Here is a 27,318-nt window from a genome sequence, read left to right as displayed (position 1 = left end):
GGACAACACATTGGATACTGAAGAAAGAGATACCTTTCAAGGCTGTTTTAACTCCACTAATTTGTGAGTGTCCAATTGTGATTACACATTAACACCAGTCCCCACACAGTTATACGCTATGTTTTTTTATTTTGCTTGTGTTTAGCAGATTTTCCCCTATCCTCTGAACACATATCTGGAGCACATGGTTCGGAGATGGAGGGCTATACTCTGTCTATACTCTATATCCCTCACGGGAGCCATCTTGGTTTGGGTTCTCGCTAACCCACCTTTTCAACTACCATGAAGGAGACCTATGAGACTATGGAGGAACCCAGTGTGCCCCGACTCCTACACGGATGTCAAAGTCGGGTAGCAACCTACCGCTGGAGTACGGTTCGGGATGTGTAGCAGACTCAGATAGGGCTGCCGACTTTCTCAAAAGATTCGGATGGTTGAAGCTAAACCCTTGTTTTTTGTTTATCTGCTCTCTGGAGTCACCTGTTGTGAGCGAAGAGAGGGGGTACAGGGACCTAGAGGTCTCACTATATTATACCCTATCTTGTAGCTGGCGTTTAGACCAGGATCCCCTACACAAATTTTGACAGGTCGGGCATGGAACAGGATCGTACTATGGGTAATCAGATTATTTCAATCTCTCACTAGAGCACGTGAGGACTCTTCGTGATTAGGCAGGTCCCAATCACAATTGGATCCGTACTTCTTATCACTCTTAGACGATGACGTATCTGGATGGGAATCTCAACTCTGGTTTCCATTTCCCATCTCTTTGACTATTTCGGGGATTCACTATTCCCAGAATAGTCAACCAACGTTCCACCACACAAGTTCAATTTGGGACCCTGACTGGAAGTCCTTTTGTAATTTTTTCTCTTTCGCAACCCAGGATTACACAGTCCATTTGGAATATTGAAATCACTTAGGATACGGCTAGTTTAACCACACTCTTGCCTGCATAATAAAATTTTATTCTTGGATGAGACATATCACCGGGTAGGCCAGGAGGGAACGAAAGATGTTACTTGGTTCTATTATGAAAGTGGTGGTGGACTTAGGCGCATTCCTTGAGATTGGAGATCTAACTGCAAGGCCACATCAAGAGTTGAGACATAGTGGCAGTTCCTTCTCGCAGCCCTAAGTCCGCAAATGACCTTCGACATTTTACAACTACAGGAAAATGGCTAATAGGTCAGCTTGGCAGCTCATGGACTAACTGCTAAGAAACAGGTCGCAACACCACGTACAATGGATCTATCAGCGGATGGTGTTTTTTCCATATTTGGGATGCTTCGCCAACTGGCATTTTCATCGATCTGTCTACTGTCATTTATCGCAGTTGGAAAGTCCATTTAGGGTTGCTCTGATATCTCCCGGAATAGGTACCAGAGAAACAAACAGCGTTGGATTTGTTGACTGAGCGTTAAAACAGCAAATACGAAGCCTCCTGTCATGTTATACAATTGTAGATTATGCTAGCTTTAGTGTACCTATAATCTTAATTTTATTAATGACAGGAGGCGAGTATTTCCCACCCATTCTTATCCCTCCCTTGTTTAATTTTAATAGTTTAGATTAATCAGGTACGTATGCAACTCTGCTTGTTGTCTCTGCTACCTGTCACTTGTTCTTAGGTCTGTTTCTCATAAGTCGGGTTGGGATCTATACAGGTTATGGTAATTTTGGTTGCTACATTGGGTACCTACATGTTTATTCAGAGTACTTTTCATTGGATAATCAACCTGTTAGATTCTGTTTTTCTCTCGTTTTAGTTTACAGTCCATTAACGCAATCTGGTGTGGCAGTTTTCGGAGGAGGATGGGCATTGTTGTATTTATCATATCTAGGACTTCGTTTCTTCCCATTGTGTTTTTCTGCCTTTTATTCTGTTTTTGTCGCAGCTTGAAAGAGAAAATGATGCATGGGGAGGGGAGTTTTATAGTACCTAACTTTTTTCTGATTGGTTGTTTTCTGTAGTCAAAGAAAACTCAACTGCTGGAGTGAACCAGACTGGTTAAGTATACGACTGGATATAATGAACGAAATAATACTGATAATGTTACAAATCCCGTCTAGTGAGACACCAATAAATAGTAGTGAAAATCTAGCCAAAATGGCTTACCTCTATGTACAAAAAAATGAATAATACCTATGAACCTACAAAGCTCCAGAGTAGCTTACTGGCTGGTGGCTTTAATTAGTAGAAAGAAATGGTCAAACCCAGAGCTAGGGGCCCATAAGGTAGGTATGAGTCAAAATGACAAACATAGGTATCAGGGGTGCTGTCACGTTCAGCTAAACACGGTGCTGGATCGTGCTGCTGTAAGATGGTCTATAGACTTGGTGACCAGTATAATGTAAAATCTGGTCGGCTGGTATACCAAGCAATAGTACCACTGTCAAGGGGGGGGTGTCATAAATGGATGATAAATACTTAACATGAATGACATAGGGAAAGAGGCATATAGATAGGACCTCCCCCTATATAACTCGATAACTGTAACGCTGAACAAATAATGGTTACAGTGTATAATCGAGAAACCCCAGTTGGTACTACTGAGTAATGCTCAGCAGATACCAGACGTGACCCAAACCCTAGTACAAATAGGAGGTAAAAAACACACACAAAAGGGTGACTACATGTGCATAACCATACTTAGTGTGTTGGTTGCCTACACATGGTGATAGAGATCCCTAAGTGAAAAGTAGAGTGAGTAGAACAGAGAGCCCTTAGAGCCCGACGCGCGTTTCGGTGCTCGCTCGGATGCACCTTCGTCAGGGGCTAATTTGAGACTAGTCCGAAGTCTCCTTTTAAATGTATTCAAGTCCCAGCCACTTGCTGATTGACCAATGGAACCGCCGGAATTCAGCGCTAAAACAACCACGTGGGCGTATGTAAATGCCCTGGGTGGATGGGCCAATCACAGATCTTTTCGTCAGACGTCATCTGACGTTTTTTACTTATACACTTTTTCTTTTTGGCCAGTTTGTTAACCCACTGTGTGCCGAGTGGATTTAGTCCTTATTGGCTGCTATCATACCGATATCTGTGCGGATTTGTAGTATAGGCGTGTAACTAATCTATTCTTTAGGTGTTGGTTACGAGTTTCAGATACACTTAGATCGGAGGTCCATCTGGAATGTCGGCATAAAATATTTTGCTTTGTTGTTTCAGCCTCGGAAAAGGCTGAACACAGCTACATCGTTCTGTCCGATTTAACCCTTGGGGTATTCAGATCGGGTGGAGTGGCTCCTAAGATGTAACAATTGCTGAAAAACCTCTATCGTGTTTGGAGTGCCAGTGGTATGCTGACGACTAGTGTACCATGATAGAGAGATCCTTTCATCATAGGTCTAGGGAGGGTCTGTCAATTACCGAAATATCCTTAGTATCTGCATCTATACTGTGTATTAATCTGTGTACCACAGCTTCCCTATTCCACATGAACTTCGGATATCTTACCCTTAACATGGCGAGGGGTGTCAATTAAACAAACCTCATGCTATTATGTAGGGTATTTATACCTCCACGTAGGTAACTTGTGTTGCCTTAGTGCATGTATAGGGTTTTAATCGTGAGCACCATATATTGAGTGGCAGTGCTAACTGTCAGAGCGCCGCAAACAGTACCAAAACTCGCCCGTCTATGTCAACCAGTGCCGATATATAGATAATGTGCATAGTATTCTATTGGTACTGAGGTTATGTACTGGCGTGTGACAGGTTAAGAGGTAGGTAGTGAGCCCTACGTATGGAGGATCAAATTACACTGTGATGCTTAGGAGTCTCAACTTATTTAGGTCATCTCAGTGCAACCAACTCAATAGACATATATACTATGTTAGGTATCCACCCCTCTGTTACATAGGGGATAATAGAAGATAATCCCTTATTGGTGTATAGTTATCTATACTCTGTTAGGTGGAGATAGCAGGCTGTACAGGGGCTGGGCGGTTGGGCAGAGGACTTGGAATACAAAAAGTGAAAGTTATGATAGTAACTAATAGATCTAGATATTTACAGGTATTTACAGTATATACAATTATATTAAAATTGGTAGTGATTAGTAGAGCGTGCTTTAGGGAAGCTGTGGTACACAGATTAATACACAGTATAGATGCAGATACTAAGGATATTTCGGTAATTGACAGACCCTCCCTAGACCTATGATGAAAGGATCTCTCTATCATGGTACACTAGTCGTCAGCATACCACTGGCACTCCAAACACGATAGAGGTTTTTCAGCAATTGTTACATCTTAGGAGCCACTCCACCCGATCTGAATACCCCAAGGGTTAAATCGGACAGAACGATGTAGCTGTGTTCAGCCTTTTCCGAGGCTGAAACAACAAAGCAAAATATTTTATGCCGACATTCCAGATGGACCTCCGATCTAAGTGTATCTGAAACTCGTAACCAACACCTAAAGAATAGAATAGATTAGTTACACGCCTATACTACAAATCCGCACAGATATCGGTATGATAGCAGCCAATAAGGACTAAATCCACTCGGCACACAGTGGGTTAACAAACTGGCCAAAAAGAAAAAGTGTATAAGTAAAAAACGTCAGATGACGTCTGACGAAAAGATCTGTGATTGGCCCATCCACCCAGGGCATTTACATACGCCCACGTGGTTGTTTTAGCGCTGAATTCCGGCGGTTCCATTGGTCAATCAGCAAGTGGCTGGGACTTGAATACATTTAAAAGGAGACTTCGGACTAGTCTCAAATTAGCCCCTGACGAAGGTGCATCCGAGCGAGCACCGAAACGCGCGTCGGGCTCTAAGGGCTCTCTGTTCTACTCACTCTACTTTTCACTTAGGGATCTCTATCACCATGTGTAGGCAACCAACACACTAAGTATGGTTATGCACATGTAGTCACCCTTTTGTGTGTGTTTTTTACCTCCTATTTGTACTAGGGTTTGGGTCACGTCTGGTATCTGCTGAGCATTACTCAGTAGTACCAACTGGGGTTTCTCGATTATACACTGTAACCATTATTTGTTCAGCGTTACAGTTATCGAGTTATATAGGGGGAGGTCCTATCTATATGCCTCTTTCCCTATGTCATTCATGTTAAGTATTTATCATCCATTTATGACACCCCCCCCTTGACAGTGGTACTATTGCTTGGTATACCAGCCGACCAGATTTTACATTATACTGGTCACCAAGTCTATAGACCATCTTACAGCAGCACGATCCAGCACCGTGTTTAGCTGAACGTGACAGCACCCCTGATACCTATGTTTGTCATTTTGACTCATACCTACCTTATGGGCCCCTAGCTCTGGGTTTGACCATTTCTTTCTACTAATTAAAGTCACCAGCCAGTAAGCTACTCTGGAGCTTTGTAGGTTCATAGGTATTATTCATTTTTTTGTACATAGAGGTAAGCCATTTTGGCTAGATTTTCACTACTATTTACTGGTGTTTCACTAGACGGGATTTGTAACATTATCAGTATTATTTCGTTCATTATATCCAGTCGTATACTTAACCAGTCTGGTTCACTCCAGCAGTTGAGTTTTCTTTGACTATTCTAAGCTATAGGGGTTAAGCCCCAGGACACCCCTGGAGTGTCCCAATAGGTGTTCCTCCACCAGTGAAACGGTCCATATTTGCTCGGACCCTCCTCACAGGTGGAACATTTGTTATATTGGTTGTTTTCTGTGCTGCTGTGGAGTTCTAGTAAAGAGAGACTTAAGCAAATACGAAGCCTCCTGTCATGTTATAAAATTAAGATTATAGGTACACTAAAGCTAGCATAAGCTACAATTTTATTTAATTAAGATTATTATAAAGAAAATACACACACAGAACATTAGCTCAGTCTAACTGAAGTGTTGACAAACTACAAGTTATATATGAACTTAAAAGACGTGTGCACACACACACACACGGTTTTCCTTTGGGTAGATCTACTAAAAAATATTTATGTAGCTTTCCTTACAGTAATTTAAAATTCGATCACTTGGCATGGAATGACCCAATCCATATTCCATAGTGCTGTACAGTGGTTAAGTAGTCGATCTAGTCTCCATGAAAATATATTTCGTTTTTACAGCGCAGTTTGTTTACTTTAGACGTTCTTATCTCCTGCTCTGCTAATTAAATTTTATTCACACACACACACACACACACACACACAGGAGGCTACTGCAGACTTCAGCTGTCAATTGGGAGTGCATTCATAGAATTCTAAATTAAACACAATGTACAAAAAGGGAAACTAAACCTTTCAGATTCTCTTTCAAGAAATGTGTAGGGAGGCTGTGTAAGTCACATGCAGGGAGGTGTGACTAGGGTTGTATATAAAAGTGATATAAAGCGGCATTGTCACACCGTACTTCCCTTTTACAAATTGCTTGCACTTCTATTCCTCTTTCCTACTTCCCAGAAGAGGAAGGTGGCGTGTGCCAGGAACAGATTCATGCAAGTAGAACTCCCCGAGACACCACTAGAGGTCTTCGTAAATTATGCAGTGTCCACAGATGGTGACAGCAGCACTTTAACTCCTAATTGAAAGAGTTCATTAGGGAGACTAGACTGCAGGGGCATCATCTATACAGCAAAACTTCATTACGGTAAAGTTGTTTTGGTGCTTAGAGTATCACTTTGAGGACTGCTGGCAGTGAGAGAAATCTAGGGGATTCTCTATGTCAGTAATCTATAGAATGCTTTACCCCTAAGGTATGGCCCCTGTGACAGATCCATCTGTATAGACTGGGATTGCTGGTTCGTCTGTTTGCCCCTTTTTCGTTTATTTGCCTGTCCATTTGTTTCAGGAAATACCGATTGAAACTACCGAACGGACGGCCACCCAGGAGAGAAGTGTGCTGCTGGTTAACCTCTTGCCCCAATTAGAACGTTGTGGTTAACCGCAGACACCTCTCCATTCCAACCGTATTCAGGGTGGTCGCGTTCGTATGCCGACCACGAGGCGGCGGCCATTTTAAACACGCGAAAGACCAGCGGTGTTCGGCGAGGATTCTATGGAACTATAAATGGACACTATCTGCCGAACACCGCTGAAGCTACCGGTCGCCCTTCGTTTTCGTCAACGCATACGAACACCGGTCCGTTCGGGAGTTTGGAACGTACGCATGGACTTAACCCAGATAGCCATCCCATGGAGTCAATCGATACCGAAAGCCATATGAAAGACTTTGACTCCATGGCGATTGAACTGTGCGCATTGGATCTGAGCGCTAGTCGGTAGAAATATGCACTCAGACCCAGGCTATCTGGGGATACGTTACACGAAGCACATGCATTTGGTATTTGTACACTTATATATTTTTTATGTGTTTTTATAGTCGTGTTTGCCTCTATCCCTGGAGATAATTAGGTTTCTTCCCAATTCTCTCCAGGATAGAGAGGAGGGATTTATGCATGTAAGGAGGAGTGCTTAAACTGGGCCACTGCGATTGGCTACTGTCCAATATGTGTTACAGTCTTCCATCTGGTTCCCTAGGGGAGTGTCCACCAGGTGGGAGACCTGCATAAATACCAGGCAGGTAGCCCCCATTTAACAGATTCCTGTTTTACCCTCAAGACGGAGCTTGGTCTCGTGTTTGGGATTGCTACTTGGAAAGACTTATTTTGTCTGTTTTAGCCGTGAAAGGAGTTCGGCCTGGTTTTATGTTCGTGAGTTACCGCATTGCCTTACACTCGATTCGGGAGTTTGGCGGTCGGCCGTGCAGAGCGTGCATTTCTGTGAAAGGGGATTATCGGCTAAATGGCGGTTTCATCTATTTAAGCGGTGAGTGTCTTAACAGCCCAAAAGAGATCTCTGCTGAGCACACAACCATTGGGTAAGGAGCTCTCATTATTCCGTCTGCACCTTCATGACTTTAGCCGGTCTTGGGAATCTCATATCAAATCTGTCATTGGGAATTTGTGATAATTTGGACTCAGAATCCTTGGAGAGAGAAGAGGAGATTTACTGCAGCATACCAGACTCACTGGCTTGGTATAGACTGAGTAACTGGTGATCTTCTGTTTCTAGTCACTAGTATTAAATCATAGCCAAACTCATTCATAAAATACAAAATAAAAAACATATTGTGATTAAACAATAAAGCAGATTAAAGCAGCCCCTGAGTTATGGTGTCAACAAAGCACGTGTGTATATACACAACAACACAATAGTTATTGTGTGACTTCCCAAACACAGACATTTAAACAGCAGAGTAGAAACGACTGATCTGTATCATAATTTAAACACAGAGCCGCCATATTAATACAGCGCTGGGCACAGGGAGAGTGCCACCACATTAATACAGCGCTGGGCACAGGGAGAGTGCCGCCACATTAATACAGCGCTGGGCACAGGGAGAGTGCCGCCACATTAATACAGCGCTGGGCACAGGGAGAGTGCCGCCACATTAATACAGCGCTGGGCACAGGGAGAGTGCCGCCACATTAATACAGCGCTGGGCACAGGGAGAGTGCCGCCACATTAATACAGCGCTGGGCACAGGGAGAGTGCCGCCACATTAATACAGCGCTGGGCACAGGGAGAGTGCCGCCACATTAATACAGCGCTGGGCACAGGGAGAGTGCCGCCACATTAATACAGCGCTGGGCACAGGGAGAGTGCAGCCACATTAATACAGCGCTGGGCACAGGGAGAGTGCAGCCACATTAATACAGCGCTGGGCACAGGGAGAGTGCCGCCACATTAATACAGCGCTGGGCACAGGGAGAGTGCCGCCACATTAATACAGCGCTGGGCACAGGGAGAGTGCCGCCATATTAATACAGCGCTGGGCACAGGGAGAGTGCCGCCATATTAATACAGCGCTGGGCACAGAAAGAGTGCCGCCATATTAATACAGCGCTGGGCACAGAAAGAGTGCCGCCATATTAATACAGCGCTGGGCACAGAAAGAGTGCCGCCATATTAATACAGCGCTGGGCACAGAAAGAGTGCCGCCATATTAATACAGCGCTGGGCACAGAAAGAGTGCCGCCATATTAATACAGCGCTGGGCACAGGGAGAGTGCCGCCATATTAATACAGCGCTGGGCACAGAAAGAGTGCCGCCATATTAATACAGCGCTGGGCACAGGGAGAGTGCTGCCATATTAATACAGCGCTGGGCACAGGGAGAGTGCCGCCATATTAATACAGCGCTGGGCACAGGGAGAGTGCCGCCATATTAATACAGCGCTGGGCACAGGGAGAGTGCCGCCATATTAATACAGCGCTGGGCACAGGGAGAGTGCCGCCATATTAATACAGCGCTGGGCACAGGGAGAGTGCCGCCATATTAATACAGCGCTGAGCACAGGGAGAGTGCCGCCATATTAATACAGCGCTGGGCACAGGGAGAGTGCCGCCATATTAATACAGCGCTGGGCACAGGGAGAGTGCCGCCATATTAATACAGCGCTGGGCACAGGGAGAGTGCCGCAATATTAATACAGCGCTGGGCACAGGGAGAGTGCCGCAATATTAATACAGCGCTGGGCACAAGGAGAGTGCGGCCATATTAATACAGCGCTGGGCACAAGGAGAGTGCCGCCATATTAATACAGCGCTGGGCACAGAAAGAGTGCCACCATATTAATACAGCACTGGGCACAAGGAGAGTGCCGCCATATTAATACAGCGCTGGGCACAGAAAGAGTGCCGCCATATTAATACAGCGCTGGGCACAGAAAGAGTGCCGCCATATTAATACAGCGCTGGGCACAGAAAGAGTGCCGCCATATTAATACAGCGCTGGGCACAGAAAGAGTGCCGCCATATTAATACAGCGCTGGGCACAGAAAGAGTGCCGCCATATTAATACAGCGCTGGGCACAGGGAGAGTGCCGCCATATTAATACAGCGCTGGGCACAAGGAGAGTGCCGCCATATTAATACAGCGCTGGGCACAGGGAGAGTGCCGCCATATTAATACAGCGCTGGGCACAGGGAGAGTGCCGCCATATTAATACAGCGCTGGGCACAGAAAGAGTGCCGCCATATTAATACAGCGCTGGGCACAGGGAGAGTGCCGCCATATTAATACAGCGCTGGGCACAAGGAGAGTGCCGCCATATTAATACAGCGCTGGGCACAGGGAGAGTGCCGCCATATTAATACAGCGCTGGGCACAGGGAGAGTGCCGCCATATTAATACAGCGCTGGGCACAAGGAGAGTGCCGCCATATTAATACAGCGCTGGGCACAAGGAGAGTGCCGCCATATTAATACAGCGCTGGGCACAAGGAGAGTGCCGCCATATTAATACAGCGCTGGGCACAGAAAGAGTGCCGCCATATTAATACAGCGCTGGGCACAGAAAGAGTGCCGCCATATTAATACAGCGCTGGGCACAGAAAGAGTGCCGCCATATTAATACAGCGCTGGGCACAGAAAGAGTGCCGCCATATTAATACAGCGCTGGGCACAGAAAGAGTGCCGCCATATTAATACAGCGCTGGGCACGAAGAGTGCCGCCATATTAATACAGCGCTGGGCACGAAGAGTGCCGCCATATTAATACAGCGCTGGGCACGAAGAGTGCCGCCATATTAATACAGCGCTGGGCACGAAGAGTGCCGCCATATTAATACAGCGCTGGGCACGAAGAGTGCCGCCATATTAATACAGCGCTGGGCACGAAGAGTGCCGCCATATTAATACAGCGCTGGGCACGAAGAGTGCCGCCATATTAACACAGCGCTGGGCACGAAGAGTGCCGCCATATTAACACAGCGCTGGGCACAGGGAGACTGGCGCCATATAAATACAGCGCTGGGCACAGGGAGACTGGCGCCATATTAATACAGCGCTGGGCACAATGAGAGTGGCGCCATATTAATACAGCGCTGGGCACAATGAGAGTGCCGCCATATTAATACAGCGTTGGGCACAATGAGAGTGCCGCCATATTATTAATACAGCGCTGGGCACAGAAAGAGTGCAGCCATATTAATACAGCGCTGGGCACAATGAGAGTGCCGCCATATTAATACAGCGCTGGGCACGAAGAGTGCCGCCATATTAATACAGCGCTGGGCACGAAGAGTGCCGCCATATTAATACAGCGCTGGGCACAGAAAGAGTGCCGCCATATTAATACAGCGCTGGGCACAATGATAGTGCCTCCATATTAATACAGCGCTGGGCACGAAGAGTGCCGCCATATTAATACAGCGCTGGGCACGAAGAGTGCCAACATATTAATGCAGCGGCCCTGTCTTACGCGGTCCCGGGGGAGAGCAGCAGCCCCGTCTTAAGCTGTCCCTGAGAAAACAGTGAAATTGCCCTGGTAGTCACAGTATTTCTTGTATGGATCTGTCTGTTGCTATAGTCAGAGAGTGTGATGGGAAGATAACCCAAACTTAATTAAACAGAGTTCACTGTACCATCAGCACCAGGGACCGTACCAGTCATTATTAGATGCCCAGAGCCAAACCTGGGTTAGAGATTATTGAGTCCCAAAAGTAAGCTGTGCCTAGGGATAGGGTAAAGGAAGATGGTATTTAAATTTGAATATTATTGGGGAGGTCTACAGTTTGGGCATACTGTACCTCTCTAAAACTTCCATGTGCTCTAAGCAGTGCTTTGCCAGTCTTGATAAGCCAAAGTATACTACTAGTAACATGTAAGATGGTATCGGATTGGTCACTTAACATTATCTCTCCCCATGAGAAAAAAAAGCAATTTGCTCTATTACCTGCTTGGAGCTGATGACATCATGAAACTTAGTGAGAAATATTTACGGTTGGGGAGGGGTAAATGACCAGGATAATAATTTCCATTCAACACAGGGAGTTTGCAGTGATTTTGCAGAGATTACATAGGCAGGCACGGATCTATTCATACTGTGTGTACGTTACACCTTTTTGCCTGAAGCAGAAACCTACCATAGATAAATCAGTTTAATGTAAACCAATGGTGGCCGAGAAAAAGATCCAAGGCTGCCAGAACTAAACTCACGCTTTGATTCAATGTTCTACAAATAATTGCAATCAAACTACAATAACAATAGTTTAATTGTTCATTCCAATCAGAGCTTGGGGAAAGTTCCGATTTAGATTACTTGAACGAGGAGAGAGCACAGTAAACGTAACCGAAACGTTTTCTGGACTGAGACAAAAAGCAAACTGAGCACCAAGACACTCCGCGCCACCATCGTTAACCAACAATTTACTGCATGTGCTTTCTCCAGCCTAGAACTGGGAATTTAATACTTATTTTACATTCGACGCACATTACTAAGAAATCATAATGTGACTTTGGCCCCAGAGTGATAGATCTTCTGAATTCAAAATCTACACAGCCCCTGAACATAACTCCAAGCCACATCGAGAGACAGTCCCTGAACATAACTCAAAGCCACATCGAGAGACAGTCCCTGAACATAACTCAAAGCCACATCGAGAGACAGTCCCTGAACATAACTCAAAGCCACATCGAGAGACAGTCCCTGAACATAACTCAAAGCCACATCGAGAGACAGTCCCTGAACATAACTCAAAGCCACATCGAGAGACAGTCCCTGAACATAACTCAAAGCCACATCGAGAGACAGTCCCTGAACATAACTCAAAGCCACATCGAGAGACAGTCCCTGAACATAACTCAAAGCCACATCGAGAGACAGTCCCTGAACATAACTCAAAGCCACATCGAGAGACAGTCCCTGAACATAACTCAAAGCCACATCGAGAGACAGTCCCTGAACATAACTCAAAGCCACATCGAGAGACAGTCCCTGAACATAACTCAAAGCCACATCGAGAGACAGTCCCTGAACATAACTCCAAGCCACATCGAGAGACAGTCCCTGAACATAACCAGAAATGCCCACTCCAACCACATCGAGAGACAGTCCCTGAACATAACTCAAAGCCACATCGAGAGACAGCCCCTGAACATAACCAGCAATGCCCACTCCAAGCCACATCGAGAAACAGTCCCTGAACATAACCAATACCAGCAATGCCCACTCCAAGCCACATCGAGAGACAGCCCCTGAACATAACCAGCAAGGCCTACTCCAAGCCACATCGAGAAACAGTCCCTGAACATAACCAATACCAGCAATGCCCACTCCAACCACATCGAGACCCTAAACATAACCAGCAATGCCCACTCCAAGCCACATCGAGAGACAGCCCCTGAACATAACTCCAAGCCACATCGAGAGACAGTCCCTGAACATAACTCGAAGCCACATCGAGAGACAGCCCCTGAACATAACCAACAATTCCCACTCCAAGCCACAGAGAGACAGTCCCTGAACATAACTCGAAGCCACATCGAGAGACAGCCCCTGAACATAACCAACAATGCACACTCCAAGCCACATCGAGAGACAGCCCCTGAACATAACCAATACCAGCAATGCCCACTTCAAGCCACATCGAGAGACAGCCCCTGAACATAACCAACAATGCACACTCCAAGCCACATCGAGAGACAGCCCCTGAACATAACTCCAAGCCACATCGAGAGATGGCCCATAAACATAGCATTTAATACAAAAGCTCTATTTAACACTCTTGAGAGCAGATGTTAAATAATGACTTCCTTTCATCCAGGCGATGCCCACTCCAAGCCACATCGAGAGACTGCCCGTGAAGATAACCAATACCAAAAATGCCTACTCCAAGCCCCCACAAGAGATGGCACCTGAACAACAATGCCCACTCCAAGCCACATCGAAAAATGGCTGCTGAACATAATCAACTGACCAAGAGACAATGAAAATGACCATCTGATTCCTGCCAACAGTGCCCATTCCAAGCCACATCAGGATAGGACCCTTTGAAACCCACCAGTTGACTGTTCTCCTATAAAGCAACCCTTAATGACTCTTCCAATTTTCTAAAGCCAGTTGTGTTGAATAATATGAAATGTTATTATAGAATATCCCTATAGATACCAACGCCATTTTATGTAGGACACACATGTAGGACTGGATGTCTCTCACTTTTGAAGATGTGTACCTGTTTGCCATTTTCATCCCAGCCCAATAAGACTTTGCCTACCTGTGGCGGTGCTGGTCGTGACCCTGTCCATGGATAAGGAAGCTCCCTGTATTCTTGTCTCCTTTATCTGAGTCTATGTGAGGGATCAGCACATCTTCCAGGCCCAGGTCGAAGCGTTTGTGCTTGGATGAGTCGGGAAGGAAAAAGAAGGCCCCGAAACATAAGGTGATGAAGGCACTAAGAATGAGGAGCAAAATGAACTTTTCAGAGAGCCTCAGCGTGGCCCGGTGGTGAGGGACAGAGGAGGTCCCTAAATTTAAAGCAGGGATCCGGCGCCCAGAGAGGGGAAGCAGAGCTGGAGTGGTCATTTTTTGAAATGTAGTTATATCTCCACAAGTAATGGTCACTCCAGATGGTCAAGTATCATGTTATACCAAATGTACACAGCATGGAGGGCTCCTTCCTCACACCACGATGTGTCTTTCGAAGCAGTCAGCAAGCCTAATGGATGATAATCTCTACGTGGCCCTTCAAACTGCTTCCTTTTTCCTGACAGCTCTGTAGATTCATCCAAGAAAAAAAACAGTAAACGAAGGCAGTGCCAGCTTCCTGATCAAATGAGACTGCTCCAACTTCAGACTACCTGGCAAAAACAAAGGGATCAGTAATGGGAACGGTGACACCAGAAAAAAGGGGAGCACATACACAGAATCGAGAGGGGTACACACACACACAAACAGACTGGTAACCAAGACACCCAGAAAGGAGAGGGGTACACACACACACACCCCGACTGGTAACCAGGACACCCAGAAAGGAGAGGGGTACACACACACACAGACTGGTAACCAGGACACCCAGAAAGGAGAGGGGTACACACACACACAGACTGGTAACCAGGACACCCAGAAAGGAGAGGGGTACACACACACAGACTGGTAACCAGGACACCCAGAAAGGAGAGGGGTACACACACACACCCCGACTGGTAACCAGGACACCCAGAAAGAAGAGGGGTACACACACACAGACTGGTAACCAAGACACCCAGAAAGGAGAGGGGTACACACACACACACCCCGACTGGTAACCAGGACACCCAGAAAGAAGAGGGGTACACACACACACAGACTGGTAACCAGGACACCCAGAAAGGAGAGGGGTAAACACACACACACACCCCGACTGGTAACCAGGACACCCAGAAAGGAGAGGGGTACACACACACACACACACCCCGACTGGTAAAAAGGACACCAAGAAAGAAGAGGGGTACACACACACAGACTGGTAACCAAGACACCCAGAAAGGAGAGGGGTACACACACACACACCCCCCCCGACTGGTAACCAGGACACCCAGAAAGGAGAGGGGTACACACACACACAGACTGGTAACCAGGACACCCAGAAAGGAGAGGGGTACACACACACAGACTGGTAACCAGGACACCCAGAAAGGAGAGGGGTACACACACACACCCCGACTGGTAACCAGGACACCCAGAAAGAAGAGGGGTACACACACACAGACTGGTAACCAAGACACCCAGAAAGGAGAGGGGTACACACACACACCCCGACTGGTAACCAGGACACCCAGAAAGAAGAGGGGTACACACACACAGACTGGTAACCAGGACACCCAGAAAGGAGAGGGGTACACACACACACAGACTGGTAACCAGGACACCCAGAAAGAAGAGGGGTACACACACACACAGACTGGTAACCAGGACACCCAGAAAGGAGAGGGGTAAACACACACACACACCCCGACTGGTAACCAGGACACCCAGAAAGGAGAGGGGTACACACACACACACACACCCCGACTGGTAAAAAGGACACCAAGAAAGAAGAGGGGTACACACACACAGACTGGTAACCAAGACACCCAGAAAGAAGAGGGGTACACACACACACACCCCCCCCGACTGGTAACCAGGACACCCAGAAAGGAGAGGGGTACACACACACCAACTGGTAACCAGGACACCTAGAAAGGAGAGGGGTACACACACAGACTTGTAACAAAGACACCCAGAAAGGAGAGGGGAACACACACAGACTGGTAACCAAGACACCCAGGAAGCAGAGGGGTACACGCGCACACACACAGCGGAGGTGTCTCTCTCCAGGTGAGTATATGAGACTTCTCATGGAGAATGGGACGTTCGTGAGATAGTGAGTGTGAAAGTTTGTATTTCACAGGAGTGTAGAATGGATTGAGTGGCCGCTTGTCAAGGAAACGTATAGAGATTCAATGGGGAGAGAAATGAGAGTGCAACTCCAGGACTGAAGTTAAGATCAGTGATTGGGAAGGTGATGCCTAAGAGGAGCTGTGAGCATTGCTTGCAAGAGTGGATGCTGGGATCAGAGTGTGCATGTTATGATCATTGAGTGGATGTATGGAGTGCGGCTCAGTGAGTGGATGCGGTGGGCAGTGAGTGCGGCTCAGTGAGTGGATGCGGTGGGCAGTGAGTGCGGCTCAGTGAGTGGATGCGGTGGGCAGTGAGTGCGGCTCAGTGAGTGGATGCGGTGGGCAGTGAGTGCGGCTCAGTGAGTGGATGCGGTGGGCAGTGAGTGCGGCTCAGTGAGTGGATGCGGTGGGCAGTGAGTGCGGCTCAGTGAGTGGATGCGGTGGGCAGTGAGTGCGGCTCAGTGAGTGGATGCGGTGGGCAGTGAGTGCGGCTCAGTGAGTGGATGCGGTGGGCAGTGAGTGCGGCTCAGTGAGTGGATGCGGTGGGCAGTGAGTGCGGCTCAGTGAGTGGATGCGGTGGGCAGTGAGTGCGGCTCAGTGAGTGGATGCGGTGGGCAGTGAGTGCGGCTCAGTGAGTGGATGCGGTGGGCAGTGAGTGCGGCTCAGTGAGTGGATGCGGTGGGCAGTGAGTGGATGCGGTGGGCAGTGAGTGGATGCGGTGGGCAGTGAGTGCGGCGCAGTGAGTGGATGCTGTGGGCAGTGAGTGGATGCTGTGGGCAGTGAGTGGATGCTGTGGGCAGTGAGTGGATGCTGTGGGCAGTGAGTGGATGCTGTGGGCAGTGAGTGGATGCTGTGGGCAGTGAGTGGATGCTGTGGGCAGTGAGTGGATGCTGTGGGCAGTGAGTGCGGCTCAGTGAGTGGATGCTGTGGGCAGTGAGTGCGGCTCAGTGAGTGGATGCTGTGGGCAGTGAGTGGATGCTGTGGGCAGTGAGTGGATGCTGTGGGCAGTGAGTGGATGCTGTGGGCAGTGAGTGGATGCTGTGGGCAGTGAGTGGATGCTGTGGGCAGTGAGTGCGGCTCAGTGAGTGGATGCTGTGGGCAGTGATGGATGCTGTGGGCAGTGATGGATGCTGTGGGCAGTGATGGATGCTGTGGGCAGTGATGGATGCTGTGGGCAGTGATGGATGCTGTGGGCAGTGATGGATGCTGTGGGCAGTGATGGATGCTGTGGGCAGTGATGGATGCTGTGGGCAGTGAGTGGATGCTGTGGGCAGTGAGTGGATGCTGTGGGCAGTGAGTGGATGCTGTGGGCAGTGAGTGGATGCTGTGGGCAGTGAGTGGATGCTGTGGGCAGTGAGTGGATGCTGTGGGCAGTGAGTGGATGCTGTGGGCAGTGAGTGGATGCTGTGGGCAGTGAGTGGATGCTGTGGGCAGTGAGTGGATGCTGTGGGCAGTGAGTGGATGCTGTGGGCAGTGAGTGGATGCTGTGGGCAGTGAGTGGATGCTGTGGGCAGTGAGTGGATGCGGTGGGCAGTGAGTGCGGCTCAGTGAGTGGATGCGGTGGGCAGTGAGTGGATGCTGTGGGCAGTGAGTGGATGCTGTGGGCAGTGAGTGCGGCGCAGTGAGTGGATGCTGTGGGCAGTGAGTGCGGCGCAGTGAGTGGATGCTGTGGGCAGTGAGTGCGGCGCAGTGAGTGGATGCTGTGGGCAGTGAGTGGATGCTGTGGGCAGTGAGTGGATGCTGTGGGCAGTGAGTGGATGCTGTGGGCAGTGAGTGGATGCTGTGGGCAGTGAGTGGATGCTGTGGGCAGTGAGTGGATGCTGTGGGCAGTGAGTGGATGCTGTGGGCAGTGAGTGGATGCTGTGGGCAGTGAGTGGATGCTGTGGGCAGTGAGTGGGTGCTGTGGGCAGTGAGTGGGTGCTGTGGGCAGTGAGTGGGTGCTGTGGGCAGTGAGTGGGTGCTGTGGGCAGTGAGTGGGTGCTGTGGGCAGTGAGTGGATGCTGTGGGCTTTGAGTGGATGCTGTGGGTAGTGATGGATGCTGTGGGCAGTGAGTGGATGCTGTGGGCTTTGAGTGGATGCTGTGGGCAGTGAGTGGATGCTGTGGGTAGTGATGGATGCTGTGGGCAGTGAGTGGATGCTGTGGGCAGTGAGTGCGGCTCAGTGAGTGGATGCTGTGGGCAGTGAGTGCGGCTCAGTGAGTGGATGCTGTGGGCAGTGAGTGCGGCGCAGTGAGTGGATGCTGTGGGCAGTGAGTGCGGCGCAGTGAGTGGATGCTGTGGGCAGTGAGTGGGTGCTGTGGGCAGTGAGTGGGTGCTGTGGGCAGTGAGTGGGTGCTGTGGGCAGTGAGTGGATGCTGTGGGCAGTGAGTGGATGCTGTGGGCTTTGAGTGGATGCTGTGGGCTTTGAGTGGATGCTGTGGGTAGTGATGGATGCTGTGGGCAGTGAGTGGATGCTGTGGGCAGTGAGTGGATGCTGTGGGCAGTGAGTGGATGCTGTGGGTAGTGATGGATGCTGTGGGCAGTGAGTGGATGCTGTGGGCAGTGAGTGCGGCTCAGTGAGTGGATGCTGTGGGCAGTGAGTGCGGCTCAGTGAGTGTCACTCACGGGAGTGGATGCCGGCAGGCCATGGCCGGTAGGTGTCGCTCGGGGCCGGTAGGTGTCCGTGGGGGCCGGTAGGTGTCCGTGAGGTGTTCGGGCTCCCGGCCTCCAGCTCGGCTCCTCCTCCAGCTCAGACGGTTATCGCTACCGGCGCCATCTTGACCGGGAAGGCGGGGCCAGGAGGGGCTGCCATGGCGACGGTGAGATAACTGCGACCAATGAGAGTCTTCATCGTCTCTCTGTCTCAGAGTGAGGCTTGAAACTCACAGCATCCGGGGAGCATCACGTGATGAGTCTGGGAGGCCGAGTCCGCCATCTTTAATGTGGGAAACTGAGAATTCTATCACTGATACATTTTATTATAATCATGTTATAGCCGGGTTATTCACTAACTGAGAATTCTATCACTGATACATTTTATTATAATCATGTTATAGCCGGGTTATTCACTAACTGAGAATTCTATCACTGATACATTTTATTATAATCATTCTATAGCCGGGTTATTCACTAACTGAGAATTCTATCACTGATACATTTTATTATAATCATGTTATAGCCGGGTTATTCACTAACTGAGAATCCTATCACTGATACATTTTATTATAATCATTCTATAGCCGGGTTATTCACTAACTGAGAATTCTATCACTGATACATTTTATTATAATCATTCTATAGCCGGGTTATTCACTAACTGAGAATTCTATCACTGATACATTTTATTATAATCACTCTATAGCCGGGTTATTCACTAACTGAGAATTCTATCACTGATACATTTTATTATAATCATTCTATAGCCGGGTTATTCACTAACTGAGAATTCTATCACTGATACATTTTATTATAATCATTCTATAGCCGGGTTATTCACTAACTGAGAATTCTATCACTGATACATTTTATTATAATCACTCTATAGCCGGGTTATTCACTAACTGAGAATTCTATCACTGATACATTTTATTATAATCACTCTATAGCCGGGTTATTCACTAACTGAGAATTCTATCACTGGTACATTTTATTATAATCATTCTATAGCCGGGTTATTCACTAACTGAGAATTCTATCACTGATACATTTTATTATAATCATTCTATAGCCGGGTTATTCACTAACTGAGAATTCTATCACTGATACATTTTATTATAATCATTCTATAGCCGGGTTATTCACTAACTGAGAATTCTATCACTGATACATTTTATTATAATCATTCTATAGCCGGGTTATTCACTAACTGAGAATTCTATCACTGGTACATTTTATTATAATCATGTTATAGCCGGGTTATTCACTAACTGAGAATCCTATCACTGATACATTTTATTATAATCATTCTATAGCCGGGTTATTCACTAACTGAGAATTCTATCACTGATACATTTTATTATAATCATTCTATAGCCGGGTTATTCACTAACTGAGAATTCTATCACTGATACATTTTATTATAATCACTCTATAGCCGGGTTATTCACTAACTGAGAATTCTATCACTGATACATTTTATTATAATCATTCTATAGCCGGGTTATTCACTAACTGAGAATTCTATCACTGATACATTTTATTATAATCATTCTATAGCCGGGTTATTCACTAACTGAGAATTCTATCACTGATACATTTTATTATAATCACTCTATAGCCGGGTTATTCACTAACTGAGAATTCTATCACTGGTACATTTTATTATAATCATTCTATAGCCGGGTTATTCACTAACTGAGAATTCTATCACTGATACATTTTATTATAATCATTCTATAGCCGGGTTATTCACTAACTGAGAATTCTATCACTGATACATTTTATTATAATCATTCTATAGCCGGGTTATTCACTAACTGAGAATTCTATCACTGATACATTTTATTATAATCATTCTATAGCCGGGTTATTCACTAACTGAGAATTCTATCACTGAAACATTTTATTATAATCATTCTATAGCCGGGTTATTCACTAACTGAGAATTCTATCACTGGTACATTTTATTATAATCATTCTATAGCCGGGTTATTCACTAACTGAGAATTCTATCACTGGTACATTTTATTATAATCATTCTATAGCCGGGTTATTCACTAACTGAGAATCCTATCACTGATACATTTTATTATAATCATTCTATAGCCGGGTTATTCACTAACTGAGAATCCTATCACTGATACATTTTATTATAATCATTCTATAGGCGGGTTATTCACTAACTGAGAATTCTATCACTGATACATTTTATTATAATCATTCTATAGCCGGGTTATTCACTAACTGAGAATTCTATCACTGATACATGTTATTATAATCATTCTATAGCCGGGTTATTCACTAACTGAGAATTCTATCACTGATACATTTTATTATAATCATTCTATAGCCGGGTTATTCACTAACTGAGAATTCTATCACTGGTACATTTTATTATAATCATTCTATAGCCGGGTTATTCACTAACTGAGAATCCTATCACTGATACATTTTATTATAATCATTCTATAGCCGGGTTATTCACTAACTGAGAATTCTATCACTGGTACATTTTATTATAATCATTCTATAGCCGGGTTATTCACTAACTGAGAATCCTATCACTGATACATTTTATTATAATCATTCTATAGCCGGGTTATTCACTAACTGAGAATTCTATCACTGATACATTTTATTATAATCATTCTATAGCCGGGTTATTCACTAACTGAGAATTCTATCACTGATACATTTTATTATAATCATTCTATAGCCGGGTTATTCACTAACTGAGAATTCTATCACTGATACATTTTATTATAATCATTCTATAGCCGGGTTATTCACTAACTGAGAATTCTATCACTGATACATTTTATTATAATCATTCTATAGCAGGGTTATTCACTAACTGAGAATTCTATCACTGATACATTTTATTATAATCATTCTATAGCCGGGTTATTCACTAACTGAGAATCCTATCACTGATACATTTTATTATAATCATTCTATAGCCGGGTTATTCACTAACTGAGAATCCTATCACTGATACATTTTATTATAATCACTCTATAGCCGGGTTATTCACTAACTGAGAATTCTATCACTGGTACATTTTATTATAATCATTCTATAGCCGGGTTATTCACTAACTGAGAATTCTATCACTGATACATTTTATTATAATCATGTTATAGCCGGGTTATTCACTAACTGAGAATTCTATCACTGGTACATTTTATTATAATCACTCTATAGCCGGGCTATTCACTAACTGAGAATTCTATCACTGACACATTTTATTATAATCATTCTATAGCCGGGTTATTCACTAACTGAGAATTCTATCACTGATACATTTTATTATAATCATTCTATAGCCGGGTTATTCACTAACTGAGAATTCTATCACTGATACATTTTATTATAATCATTCTATAGCCGGGTTATTCACTAACTGAGAATTCTATCACTGATACATTTTATTATAATCATTCTATAGCCGGGTTATTCACTAACTGAGAATTCTATCACTGATACATTTTATTATAATCATTCTATAGCCGGGTTATTCACTAACTGAGAATTCTATCACTGATACATTTTATTATAATCATTCTATAGCCGGGTTATTCACTAACTGAGAATTCTATCACTGATACATTTTATTATAATCATTCTATAGCAGGGTTATTCACTAACTGAGAATTCTATCACTGATACATTTTATTATAATCATTCTATAGCCGGGTTATTCACTAACTGAGAATCCTATCACTGATACATTTTATTATAATCATTCTATAGCCGGGTTATTCACTAACTGAGAATCCTATCACTGATACATTTTATTATAATCACTCTATAGCCGGGTTATTCACTAACTGAGAATTCTATCACTGGTACATTTTATTATAATCATTCTATAGCCGGGTTATTCACTAACTGAGAATTCTATCACTGATACATTTTATTATAATCATGTTATACCCGGGTTATTCACTAACTGAGAATTCTATCACTGGTACATTTTATTATAATCACTCTATAGCCGGGCTATTCACTAACTGAGAATTCTATCACTGACACATTTTATTATAATCATTCTATAGCCGGGTTATTCACTAACTGAGAATTCTATCACTGATACATTTTATTATAATCATTCTATAGCCGGGTTATTCACTAACTGAGAATTCTATCACTGATACATTTTATTATAATCATTCTATAGCCGGGTTATTCACTAACTGAGAATTCTATCACTGATACATTTTATTATAATCATTCTATAGCCGGGTTATTCACTAACTGAGAATTCTATCACTGAAACATTTTATTATAATCATTCTATAGCCGGGTTATTCACTAACTGAGAATTCTATCACTGGTACATTTTATTATAATCATTCTATAGCCGGGTTATTCACTAACTGAGAATTCTATCACTGGTACATTTTATTATAATCATTCTATAGCCGGGTTATTCACTAACTGAGAATCCTATCACTGATACATTTTATTATAATCATTCTATAGCCGGGTTATTCACTAACTGAGAATCCTATCACTGATACATTTTATTATAATCATTCTATAGGCGGGTTATTCACTAACTGAGAATTCTATCACTGATACATTTTATTATAATCATTCTATAGCCGGGTTATTCACTAACTGAGAATTCTATCACTGATACATGTTATTATAATCATTCTATAGCCGGGTTATTCACTAACTGAGAATTCTATCACTGATACATTTTATTATAATCATTCTATAGCCGGGTTATTCACTAACTGAGAATTCTATCACTGGTACATTTTATTATAATCATTCTATAGCCGGGTTATTCACTAACTGAGAATCCTATCACTGATACATTTTATTATAATCATTCTATAGCCGGGTTATTCACTAACTGAGAATTCTATCACTGGTACATTTTATTATAATCATTCTATAGCCGGGTTATTCACTAACTGAGAATCCTATCACTGATACATTTTATTATAATCATTCTATAGCCGGGTTATTCACTAACTGAGAATTCTATCACTGATACATTTTATTATAATCATTCTATAGCCGGGTTATTCACTAACTGAGAATTCTATCACTGATACATTTTATTATAATCATTCTATAGCCGGGTTATTCACTAACTGAGAATTCTATCACTGATACATTTTATTATAATCATTCTATAGCCGGGTTATTCACTAACTGAGAATTCTATCACTGATACATTTTATTATAATCATTCTATAGCAGGGTTATTCACTAACTGAGAATTCTATCACTGATACATTTTATTATAATCATTCTATAGCCGGGTTATTCACTAACTGAGAATCCTATCACTGATACATTTTATTATAATCATTCTATAGCCGGGTTATTCACTAACTGAGAATCCTATCACTGATACATTTTATTATAATCACTCTATAGCCGGGTTATTCACTAACTGAGAATTCTATCACTGGTACATTTTATTATAATCATTCTATAGCCGGGTTATTCACTAACTGAGAATTCTATCACTGATACATTTTATTATAATCATGTTATAGCCGGGTTATTCACTAACTGAGAATTCTATCACTGGTACATTTTATTATAATCACTCTATAGCCGGGCTATTCACTAACTGAGAATTCTATCACTGACACATTTTATTATAATCATTCTATAGCCGGGTTATTCACTAACTGAGAATTCTATCACTGATACATTTTATTATAATCATTCTATAGCCGGGTTATTCACTAACTGAGAATTCTATCACTGATACATTTTATTATAATCATTCTATAGCCGGGTTATTCACTAACTGAGAATTCTATCACTGATACATTTTATTATAATCATTCTATAGCCGGGTTATTCACTAACTGAGTGTGACAGACCCCTTTTTGGAGTAACAGATACCATCTCGGAGAATTGCCGTTGCATATGGATTATTGTGGATTTCGGGTACTTGTGGATCCGTACGGTATACATCGCCACGTGGAGAGAACAATGGGTCGCGGCCATTTTGACCGCATGGACTAATGACCGAACTTTCCACACGACGAATTCCGACCTTACCGACAACGTACGCCCATGCTAGTCAACGGATCCAATGTACCGAAATAAAGACACCGGATCCAAAAGAGAGTTTTCGTTTATATTGTATAGTTCCTGCGTAATTGGTGCAAACGTGTATCTGGCGAACGGCTCAACCGATCTAGGGGATTTTCACGTATGTTGTTCCCTTAGATCTCCGTTCCCTAATACACGTAGCACATTGTATTTTCGTTGCATATTGTGTGTGTTATTAAAACTTGTAATAATTGTATAATATTCTGCTCGGTACAGTGGGAGTGACTCCCACTGTAAATGTATTATCTCCTCCGGATACGGGGAGGAGTTGTTGTACGGCATAAAAGCCCGAGTTACAGAATAAACAGTATTCCTACTTTGACCCTCAACACAGAGTCTCGTCTCGTGCTTGGAGGGGATGACTATTACTTGGATGTCGTAATTATGGGGAACCTGTTATGCTTTAGCTAACTTCGTGCTTGGGGGAAAGGACACCTTCTCAGCGGCGTAAACCCCTACTACACCGGGGTGCCGCTACAATTGGTGGCAGCGGCGGGATCGTTCTTTCACCCCAGAAGGACAGCTACCGAGAGCAAACAGGATGGAGGCCTACTACGGAAGGTTGAAACGATCTACCCTAAAAGACTTGTTGGAGAGCCGTGGTCGTTCGGCTAGCAACAAAAAGAAAAGAGACATTTTGGCAGAATTGGTCGCATTGGACTTAGCGGAACAGAATGGCGAACTGGGTGTCGAACCAAACCCAGAACCAGAGATCGCCTTGGTCCGAACCCCGGAAGATGAACGATTCGACCACGAGGTGAGGGTAAGGTTGGCTCACTACGGACCAAACCCCTCACCTAGGATCGTGACCCAAGTAATTGCAGCGGTCGATGCCAACCGGCGCCAGACGTCAACCAGCGCCAGTCCAATTGCTGGGACTCTTCAAACTCCCGAGGAAAAGAGGAAAGTCCACTTTGCTGCTTTTAAAAATTTCGTAGAAACAGAGGGGGAGATTGACCAATACCTGGCGGATTTTGAGCGTCAATGTGCCCTACATAAAGTACCCGCCGAGGAGTGGGTTAAAATTTTGTCTGGCAAGTTATCCGGACGAGCCAGTGATGCTTTCCGAGCAATCCCGGACCATGAGGTGGGAAATTATCGATTGGTCAAGGAAGCCCTCCTGTCCCGATATGGAGTAACCCCCGAAGCATATCGGAGACGCTTCCGGGAATCCCGAAAGCAAACCGGTGACTCCTACACCGAATGGGCCTGCCGACTGCAACGCACGGCTGGCCACTGGATGGATGGGTGCCAAGCTACCACCGCGGAGGAGGTATTACAATTGTTTTTGTTGGAGCATTTTTTTGAAAAGGTGGACAAGGAGCTCAGGGAGTGGATTCGGGATAGGCGACCACTTACCCTACCCGAAGCCGCCCGGCTGGCTGACGAGTATGCGGACGCCCGCAAACCCGACCCCTCGGTCCAAAAGGCAGCCCTCCGAGTCGAAAGCCGCCCCGTCGGCCCTACTCCAACCACCTCCGCTAATCAACCTAGCTACAACACCCCCTCCCGCTTCGCCCAGTCCAGTGCCCCGGACCGCCGGCGGTGCCATAGGTGCCAACAGGTGGGCCACCTGAGAGACAAATGCCCACTAGATCCAGCTCGACAAGCTTCTTGGAGGAAGCCCGCTGAAGGGAACACCCGGCCCTTTACCTCCGGGGCCCATTGCATTGAAGCCCAACCCCTGGGGGAAGAGCAATGGGAGATTTTGCACGAGGCCAATCCCCTATATGTGGCTGCCGTAGATAACCGGCAGCATCACTGTAACGGACCGTTTCCGCATATGAGGGGTTAAAATCCGTTTAGGCGATAATCCCCTTTTCTCAGAAAGGCACAGCTACTGCAGAACATCAGAACTCACGAACTGGATATAGGTGAATAAGGTAGCACTCCAGCTGGAACCTCACAAATAGCTGCTAGCAGATGAATAGGAAAAGCAGACATCAGCTTACACTCCTAGCAGTCAAATCTCCAACAGCATACAGTGAATCCCCCCAAGAACGAGACAAGGCTCCGTGTTGAGGGTCAAGCAGTGGTCTGAGGTGCTGGGCACCCAGCCTGGTTTTTATTACATGAGTACACATACAGGCCACACCCAGGGGGAGGCATAAAATAACCAATAACATAGATGTTACCTCCCACACATCCCCTCCCCTTAGTGTGACACTTAATCCCATTATGTGTACAGTTCAAAATATACTTTTACACAACTTTCATAACTTTAAAACCATACATCACATTCACATAAAAATACATATCCACAATCAATCCATTCAGGGGAACAACATATTAAAAAATGGCATGAATCCGACCAGGGGTTCAAATGTTACTAAAAGTATCTTTTATTCCCCCTGGCTCAAACAGTAAAAGTAAAACATCCCCACAATGCATCCTGGCTTCCTCCCTTCTGCCCTGGAGATAATTGGAGAAGAAATCTAATTAT

General features: G+C 45.0%; 1 protein-coding gene across 2 annotated transcripts in view; it reads right to left on the bottom strand.

Annotated features, from left to right (window-relative positions):
- MAN1A2 (mannosidase alpha class 1A member 2) overlaps positions 1–18,795 on the bottom strand; it is a 117,137-nt gene extending 98,342 nt beyond the window's left edge. Inside the window, exons 1-2 of one of the 2 annotated variants that reach the window (XM_063445944.1) lie at positions 18,750–18,795; positions 14,003–14,581 (exon numbers count right to left, since the gene is read on the bottom strand). In XM_063445944.1, coding sequence (XP_063302014.1) covers positions 14,003–14,310 — 308 coding nt within the window. In that variant the 5' untranslated portion in view covers positions 14,311–14,581; positions 18,750–18,795. Of the gene's footprint in view, positions 1–14,002; positions 14,586–18,749 lie in introns of both variants that reach the window. The other variant, XM_063445950.1, reaches the window with a different exon arrangement.
- Positions 18,796–27,318: the final 8,523 nt, after the last annotated feature.

Source organism: Pelobates fuscus, chromosome 1, assembly GCF_036172605.1.
Source record: "Pelobates fuscus isolate aPelFus1 chromosome 1, aPelFus1.pri, whole genome shotgun sequence".
In the NCBI taxonomy this organism is placed as follows: Eukaryota; Metazoa; Chordata; class Amphibia; order Anura; family Pelobatidae; genus Pelobates; species Pelobates fuscus.
This window is presented reverse-complemented; position numbering and strand designations above follow the sequence as displayed.